Source organism: Cydia pomonella, chromosome 2 (genome assembly GCF_033807575.1).
Source record: "Cydia pomonella isolate Wapato2018A chromosome 2, ilCydPomo1, whole genome shotgun sequence".
NCBI lineage: Eukaryota > Metazoa > Arthropoda > Insecta > Lepidoptera > Tortricidae > Cydia > Cydia pomonella.
The window spans coordinates 16164758-16174354 of NC_084704.1; the positions used below are offsets into that span (position 1 = coordinate 16164758).

The window sequence follows — 9597 nt, forward strand, 5'->3', positions numbered from 1 at the left end:
CTCGATCCGAACCGACGACACGTCCCGCGATCACCTTTGTAATAATTTTTAATATAAAAGTGAATAAAAGTTCATTTAAACTTAAAAAGCGCATTTTGTATTCTCCATGCGCAAGTGGTCCTTCGTTGCAGTGAAAAAAGTTAATCAGTGTTCGATATTTCGGCAAACTAGTGTTCGCGGCAAGTGCGTGTGCGAGCCATGTGCGAGCTGTCCGTCTATACCGGCTGGTAATTCGTCGTGGTGGTGCCTAGGCTGGCACTGCTGGCCTGCAACTTCGTTCTATCTATAATAGAACGAAAATCATACACGGATTGGAGAAAAGAGCATCATCAAAAACCGCAAGTAACTCGGTATAAGTCGAAATTTTCGACCACCGCCATTCCTCATTTTTAAATAAGGAGTGAAGTTTGCGCGACCCGCAGCCATCTTGCGGAACTTCGCAGCGGTTTTTGACATTTTGTGTCAACTGTCACGTTTGACATTGACGTAAATAAAAATCAAAACAAAGTGCTATCAACGTCTTTGTGCATTCGATTAAAAGTGTTTGTGCCTTCGTTCGTTATAATAAAAAACATTAAAATGTCTAGCGATATGGATAAATTAAAAAAACTACGCGTTATACGCTCACAGTGCAAAGAAACCATTACAAGAATCGACAGTTTTGTCAAGGATCCAGAAACTTTGGCAGCCGCCAGCGCCGATATATTAGAGGCGCGTAAAGAGAAGCTCATTTCCACCTTAAAAAATTACGAAGAGGTGCAAATGGACATCCTTAGCATTGATGAGAACGACGGTGAACAGGTGGGAGAGGTTGAAGACAAATATTATTCTATATTAGCCAAAATTAATAGCTCCCTTAAAATGCTAAACACGAAAGTGACTGCGGAGTGCCACAACGCATCCACATGTAAGTTGCCCACAATCGAAATACCCTTTTACGATGGAAAGGATTTCACTAAATTTAAACCTTTTTTCGACTTATTCACAGCTGTCATTGATCAGAATAGCTCACTATCTGATGTGCAAAAGCTTTTTTATTTGCGAAAGTACCTACAGGAGGATGCGTTGGCGGTTATTTTGAATTTACCATTGATAAATGAATCATATAAGGAAGCAATAAAATTATTAAAAAAGAGATTTGAGAACAAGGCTAGATTAGTAGCAAACCATATAGGTATATTATTAGATATTTCTAGTATACAAAAAGGCACAGCGGCTTCCATACGAACATTTGTTTCACAAATTAATCAACAGTTGCATGCATTAAAAAATTTAGATGAACCCGTTGATAAATGGGACATGCTTTTAATATCAATATTGACTCGTAAGCTAGATCAATTCACACACCGGGCTTACCAGTTAGACCGGGACTCCGATACCATGCCTACTATGGCTGGTTTCATTGAATATTTAGAAAAGCGTGCTATAGCGCTCGAAGATAGTCATCAAAATAAACATAGTACCTACTATGATGGTACCAACAAACATTTAAATAATAAAAGTACTTGCTATGAAGGTACTCATAAATCAATACCTAAGGTCACAAATGTGGTATCGAAGTCGTTGCCGCCCTGTAGGTATTGTGCTAATAAAGACCATCAGATATATAACTGTCCCATATTTAAAATGTTACCTACAGCTCAAAGGCAATCTTATGTAAATGAAAAGCAAATGTGTAATGTATGCCTTAATAATCATGATGGTAAATGTAAATTTAGTTTTAAATGTAAAATGTGTAAACAGGGCCACAACACATTGCTGCATCAGGAGCGCAATGTGAATGTGGACAACCCCAGGACAAATAATGATGTCAGTCAGCAGCCACTATCATCTGATACTGGTGAGTTTGAAATTGAAATTGCTGTTAATACTATTTTAAATTGTGTGTCAGATAGTGGTGTTTTGCTGCCAACCATAAAAGTCAAATTACTAACTAATAATAATGAAGAGGTGGTATGCAAGGCATTACTAGACACTGCATCTCAAGGCAGTTTTATAAGGTCAGATTTGGTAAGCAGGCTTGGCTTAAAACCTGTAATAGAGCCAAACAATATTATTGGTTTCCGTAAACAACTATGTGAAGTAAATGAGTATGTAATTTTGACTATTCAATCATGTAAAAATAATGTTAAAATAATATTGAAATGTCATATTAGTGATGAAATTACTTCCAAACTGCCTCAAAGATCATTAGATGTATCTAAATATCACATTCCAAAAAATATAACTTTAGCTGATGACACATTTTACATGACAAGTGATATTCCTCTGTTGCTTGCAGCCAACATCTATTTTAAAATATTGTTGCAGGGTTGCATAAAAACTGAAAATGGACCGGTATTCCAGAATACCATGTTAGGATATATTGTCGGAGGAAGTATTCCTGAAAAAGGTACCACATGTAATATTGTAACAAATTTAGTCAATATATCTGATGGTGAAAAATTGGAAAATGTAATGGAGCAATTCTGGCTTTCTGAAAAACTTCCTGAAGTGGAAAAATCTACAAATGATGAATTTGTACAAGCTGAAAAAATATTCCAGGACTCTGTTTCAGTAAAAGACAATAGATTTTATGTTGATATGCCATTAGCTTTCCCCATGGAAGAGTTAGAGTTAGGTGACTCATTTTCTGTTGCCTATAATAGATTCATAACGTTAGAAAAAAGGTTCAAAAATGATCCTTTGCTATTTGAACAATATAAAAAATTTATTGACCTGTACCTGGAACTAGGACATGCAAAGATAGTTGATATAGAGGGTTATGATTTAAATGGTCCTGTGTTTTTTCTAGGACACCACTGCGTGTTCAATCCGTCAAGTCGAACCTCACATCATCGTGTGGTCTTTGATGGATCGATGAGATCTAGAAATGGGACATCGCTGAATCAAGTCATGCTGAACGGACCTGTTGTACAGAGTGAGCTCTTTGACATTCTTATTTTGTTCAGGACTTATCCATTTATTTTAACTTGTGATATTCAAAAGATGTTTCGCAATGTTTTTATAAATGAACATCAATGCGGACTTCAAAACATTTTATGGCGCGATTCGCCCAAAGACCCTATCAACTGCTTGCAGCTTCAAACTGTTACATACGGTTTAAAATCAAGCACATTTTTAGCTACAAGAGCTTTAAAGGAGCTAGCAAATATGCATAAGGACCAGTTTCCTTTGGCCGCTCAGGCTATTTATAAAAATACATTTGTTGATGATGTGCTGACTGGTGCTGATGATGTGGAGACACTTCAGGAGCTGAAAAGGCAAATTGTGGAGCTTCTAAAATTAGGTAGTTTCTCATTACATAAATGGTGTTCGAACCATGCTCCAGTTTTGAGCGATATACCAGTTGAGCACAGACAAATTGATAGTGTAGAGATAGGTAAAAATGACACAGTGAAGACTTTAGGTCTTACACTCGAAATAAATTCAGATAAATTGAGTTTCTCTTGCCCTGCAATTGATGAGGCAACATTACTGAACACAAAAAGAAAAATTCTCAGCTTTATAGGGAAAATGTTTGACCCACTTGGTTTAATTGGCCCAGTAATTGTGGTGGCCAAACTATTCATGCAAGAACTCCATAGCTCTATGCGTAAAGATTGGGACTCTACAATCCCAAATGAACAATTCCTATACTGGTCAAAGTTTTTAAATAATTTAATGCAAATGGGTCAAATCAAAATAGAAAGATGTGTTAACTTTAAATTGGTATCACATGTAGAGCTAGTAGGATATGCCGATGCATCTCTTAAGGCTTTCGGGAGCTGTCTCTACCTAAGAGTTTTTATGACTGATGGCTCGGTTCAAGTGAACTTATTATGTTCCAAGTCCCGTGTGTCCCCACTTTCTAAATCTCACACTATACCTCAATTGGAGCTTTCTGCTGCTCTACTTTTAGCACAATTGGTAGGTAGAGTCAGTAAGATTTTAAATGATAGAGTTCCTCATAAAATATTTCTTTATAGTGATTCTCAAATTGTTTTGTGGTGGATCAAGACAGAGGCAGTAAAAAGTACTGTATATGTAAAAAATAGAGTCAAACAAATTGTAGAGCTTACTGAAAAATCACAATGGCTGTATGTTAGGTCAAAAGATAATCCTGCTGACTTATTATCAAGGGGCGTTGAACCGCATAAGCTGCAGGAGTCTGATCTATGGTGGCATGGTTCGCCTAGTCTTTGTGATGTAAATTATACACATGCAAATTCTGAAGAATTTAATTATAACGATTTCATGACACATGTAGACTCGCATGGCGCTTCATTTGATGCGTCTTCTGACGATGTAGAGGGAATTTTGTGCCATACCACAAATATAGAGCCTCTGGATTTATTAAGAAAATATTCTAACATCAATAAACTTCAAAGAGTTATAGGTTTTATGTATAGATTTTATAATAACTGCTTGAACAAAGACAACAAAATTACAAGCAGTTACTTAACTGCAAAGGAATTGCGTGACTCTATGACGAAGATTGTACGTTGCACACAGGCAGAGCATTTTGGTAAAGAATTAGTCTTGCTCTCAAAAAATAAGCCTGTGTCAATTGGTGATCAATTAGCGTTTCTAGATAAAAACGGTGTAATTAGGGCCGTGGGGAGACTGCAAAATGCAGAGAACCTGTCTTATGACAAGCGGCATCCATCTATACTTCCAAAAAACTCCTTTATTACCGATCTCATTATAGAACGAGAGCACTTGAGACTTCTGCATGCAGGCGCTAGACTAGTATTAGGGTCTCTATCTCAGAGACATCATCTTGTGAATGGTATACGGGAGGTAAAAAAGGTAGTGCATAAATGTATGAAATGTATACGAATGAAAGCTGAAGCGGCAAAGCAGTTGATGGGAGATCTTCCTAAAGAAAGAATCACTCAGAGCAGACCCTTTCAGCATGTAGGAATCGATTTCTGCGGTCCGTTTAACGTAAAGGTCTCTCGCATTAGAAAACCTATTATCACTAAAGGCTACATTGCGCTTTTTGTTTGCTTTGCTGTAAAAGCGATTCACTTAGAACTTGTTTCTGATCTCACGACTGAAACTTTCTTAGCATGTCTTAAACGATTTATTTCTCGGCGTGGCATGCCCACAAATATATTTTGTGACAATGCAAAAACCTTTAAAGGTGCTTGTAATACGTTAAAAGACTTGTATGACCTATTCTCCTCCAAAGATTGTAGAGACTCTGTCTACAAATATTGCTCAGACAAGTACATAACATTTAATTGGATACCGAGTTATTCTCCAACATTTGGAGGAATTTGGGAAAGTGGCGTCAAAAGTGTAAAACACCACTTCAAAAGAATAGTAGGCAATCTATGTTTGACCTATGAACAACTTAACACTGTAATCATAGAGATTGAAGGAATTTTGAACAGTAGACCTATACTTTCTGCTATTTCTAATGATTGTGATTATATAACTCCTGGACACTTCATTTGTGGCGCAGCCTTAACAAGTTATCCAGAAATTGATCTCACGGAAACTTCAGTAAATCGGGTTCCATTTTGGAAAATGTGCACTAAAATTAAGCAAGACTTCTGGAAAACCTGGTCTCAAAGTTATTTGACCCAACTTCAAAGCCGCCCCAAATGGAAATACCAGCAAACTAATTTAAAGGAAGGTGATTTGGTAATTGTAAAGGATATAAACACCTCTCCATTAAATTGGCCAATGGCTCGTATAGTAAAAACGTTCCCTGGTAGGGACGGATTAGTAAGGGTAGCTGATGTTAAAATTAATAATAAGATATTTCGTAGAGCCATAACTAAGTTATGTCCTTTACCTGTATTGTAGTTTTAATAACTTCTCTTATGTTTAGATTCCTGTTGGCGGGTCCAATCTTTACCTTTATGTAATTGCCTGGCCCCAACTATGTTTAATACAAAACATATAGCGTGTAAGCTTAGCTTAAGTTATTTTTCTGTATAGCAACATATTTTGTAGTTGCCCTATAATTTGCATGTGGCAACTCGCTCTCCTCTTTTCTCGATCCGAACCGACGACACGTCCCGCGATCACCTTTGTAATAATTTTTAATATAAAAGTGAATAAAAGTTCATTTAAACTTAAAAAGCGCATTTTGTATTCTCCAAGTAGATTTATAAAATGACGTACTTACTAATTTTTACTTGTGCGAACGCTACACACTTATTGAACCCAAATCGATATCATATATGTACCTAGTACCTACTCGTATTTTACGACTCTATTAGAGCTAAATATTTTTGGAATAGCAAAGAACATCCATAAATCTCAATAATACCAGAGCTCAGAGTTTACAAGATCGCGTTTATTTGAAAACAAAAGAAACGAACGTTCCTTCCCCTAAGCATTCGTATTCAAACGTCGAAATTCACAACAATGTTAGGATATGCGTGAACGTCCATCTGTCCACCCCGGAGTGAGCGGTGCAACCCCGACCGACGGCTTAGGGGTCAAGGGGGATGACGGGATGCATAATACATTCTCCAGCTTCAGTGTGACATGCCGAAATATACTTGAATATTCGAAGCGTAACTAACATAACTAATAATTGTAACTTAAACTCGAATAAGATATGGTTTAAAGTGCAGCGAGCCCATTGTTTAATGTATAATTTTTAAGAAAAAAAAACCGACTTCAATGAGGGAGACCGATGAAAGAACGATTTTTGTTGATTTTGGATTTCATACAATGAAATTAAAAAGACAGCGTCCTACGCCTAATTATGTAGAAAAGGAGGTATTCATGAAATGAAGAACAAGATAATTATTAAAAAAACTAAATAGGATAGAAATATAAAAATGTGCCTTGAAAACAAATTGCCAAACGTGAACTATGCATCCTTGAAGAGTTCCGTTCTGTTCATCATCAGCAGTTCCACTTCATCAAATGTCACTTCTACAAATGTAAATACTTGATTTGTTGATGAAAATACTAAGAACTCTTATATATGCCTCTTATATATATATGCCTTTAACATTTGAGGAGTTCCCTCGATTCCTCATGGACCCCATTGTCAGAACTCAAACTTGAAAAAAAATTTGTCTTGAAAATGTAATTCGCTTAACAAACACAGCGAAGAGAACAAATCGCCAAACGTGTACTATGCGTCGTTGAAGAGTTCCATTTTGATCATCATCAGCAGTTCCACTTCATCAAATGTCACTTTTTTAAATGTAAATGCTTGATTTGTTAAACAAAATACAAAAATCACTATATGTATGCCTTTCACATTTGAAGAGTTCCCTCGATTCCTCATGGACTCCATCGTCAGAACTCGAACTTGACGAAAATTTGTCTTGGAAATCTAATTTACTTAACAAACACAGCGAAGAGGACAAATCGCCAAACGTGTACGCCTCGTTGAAGAGTTCCATTCTGATCATCATCAGCAGTTTCACTTCATCAAATGTCACTTTTTTAAATGTAAATGCTTTATTTGTTAAAGAAAATACAAAAATCACTATATATGTATGCCTTTCACATTTGAAGAGTTCCCTCGATTCCTCATGGATACCATCATCAGAACTGAGTTTTGACAAAAATGGGACCAATCTGTATATATACAAATTCAAACAAAAAAATAATGTTCAAAATCGGTTCAAAAATGACGGAGTTATGGAATAACAAACATTAAAAAAAAACTTACAACCGAATTGATAACCTCCTCCTTTTTAAATCTTGAAGTCGGTTAAAAAGCACACACCTTTTATGGCAAATTAAAATTAGATCAACCACACATTGTTTTTTTACATATGTAAAATCAATGTTTTTGGTTAAAATTATCTGAATATCTGTTCTTTGCATGCCTGCAACCTGATTCCTTCGTAATTCATCAGATTCCAAGTGATAAACAGTTACACATGTATTTAACTACCAAATGTAGGTATTGACTATGTATGAAATCAATATATTAGAATGTACATAATGAGTATATAAAATGAATTACTTGGAGTAATCGATGACAGGACTCTGCTTAACTTCGGACATTATGCAACGCTAAGTGGTTATTCAAGTCCATTTTTTTACTCTTTTTGTGGGAAATCTACCGCAAATGTAGAGTCCCGGGGGCAGCGTTCCATCCATAATACATGCCGAGCTTAGCGGGTAAAAATGCGAGATAAGTCACGTCAATTTTTCTGCCGCCGTCGACGACGTAAGATATTCGCGGGTTTATGCGTAGAATAGTTATCAAGGTCCCTGGGAAACCGACCTACCTAACAAAAGCTGCCAATTTCAAGACCCATCTCTTGGCCGCCTTAGATAGAGAGCATGAAATATTATTAGTAGCGGCTGTTAACCCGATCGGTCGGTATATCGTCTTATGTTCCAGGGCCCACTCAAATTTCGCCCAAAGTTTAGCAAATGCTGCTTTATCGCATTTATTACTTTATAATCAGAGGGCCTACCGCGAAGTAGAAAAAACGAAAATCGCTCTATGGCTCGAATATGCTGGTGATTCGATTTTTCGATTTTCGCGGTAGGCCCTCAGGGCTTATTTACTGTTGTATTTGAATGATTCGATTGACGTAGGTATGCGAACATGTCTGATTTACATGATAAATTAATTGATTTACATGACAGAATAAATTTTTGAATTTTGAATTTTGAATGCAGCCTTAAGAGAGAAGAAGAGCTTTTTGAATCTAACGAAGTAACGATAATTCTATGAAATTCCATTTCGGGAGAAAACAGTTTCCACAAACTAAATCTTAACAAATCACTTTGATTTTGATGTCGATCGCTTCAGGATAATATATTCTAGGTTTATTATATTATATAGGTTTCGCATTTTTTATAAAAAAAAATTGTTTTGTAAATTTTGAAAAAAGGAAAACCTAGTTTTTCATTGTGCCAATAGCATACTAAAAAATCATCAAGAATGTAAACAATTAAGAAGTTGATAAAATATTTTCTTTTTGTATGGATGATCACATGGTATACTTCCCTCTTAATAGTTGAGTTATAATTTATTTGAGCACTGTTATTGGGTGTTTATCTATGAATACCCGTAAACCTAATATATAGGTAAGTATAATTATTGTTTTTACATAATATACATTCCTATTTGTTGTGCTGTCTACTTTTTGCTCATAGAGCCAAGTGTCAACAATTATACTCATTTACTTATTTTGAATCCATCAAAGCCTTTTAAGCAACTTTTAGTTCAAAACGTACCACGTTATATCGTGAATAAGGTTCAAGTATTATATTTCGCAAAAAAAAGTGCCCAGGCTACTCGCCGTCTATCTGTTATAAAACAGCACAGCAAAAACCGTCGCGCAGCAAAAACCGCCGAGATGTATATTGCATGAGTCTGAATTTCAACCACTTTTTCAGACTTAATGGATGTGTTGGTCTCCTAAGCGGTGTCGAAAAACGAACTTTCGTGAAGTTAAACTTGTTCTTATGTAGGTGGACACTGACTTTTGTTTTAGTGTTATATATTTTTGCATGTTTATATAAGAAAGGAATGTATATGTTTCTAAAAGGTCGGCTATGCGCACTTCTAGGAGTTTGCAAGGCAACCATATATGTATTGTTTTTTGCATGAACGTGATCATTTAAAAAGCAGGCAGGAGTCGGATACCGTTATTTCCTTAATACAAT

At 36.0% G+C, this 9597-nt stretch overlaps 1 protein-coding gene across 1 annotated transcript; it reads left to right on the forward strand.

Moving 5' to 3' along the window:
* The first annotated feature begins 441 nt into the window (after positions 1-441).
* Positions 442-9353, forward strand: LOC133530411 (uncharacterized). The gene is made up of 4 exons (XM_061868321.1): positions 442-1840; positions 2311-2392; positions 2795-3382; positions 9328-9353. The coding sequence occupies exons 1-4, from the start codon at positions 1781-1783 to the stop codon at positions 9351-9353; spliced, it is 756 nt and encodes a 251-aa protein (XP_061724305.1). The 5' UTR covers positions 442-1780.
* The last annotated feature ends 244 nt before the right edge of the window (positions 9354-9597 follow it).

Excerpts from the sequence above, each read along its gene's own strand:
- LOC133530411 (XM_061868321.1), top strand. The coding sequence starts at position 1,781 with ATGTGGACAACCCCAGGACAAATAATGATGTCAGTCAGCAGCCACTAT. Across the intron at positions 1,841-2,310 it reads GCCACTATCATCTGATACTG|GGTTGCATAAAAACTGAAAA; the intron begins GTGAGTTTGAAA and ends ATATTGTTGCAG. Across the intron at positions 3,383-9,327 it reads AATTGATAGTGTAGAGATAG|ACTTAATGGATGTGTTGGTC; the intron begins GTAAAAATGACA and ends CCACTTTTTCAG.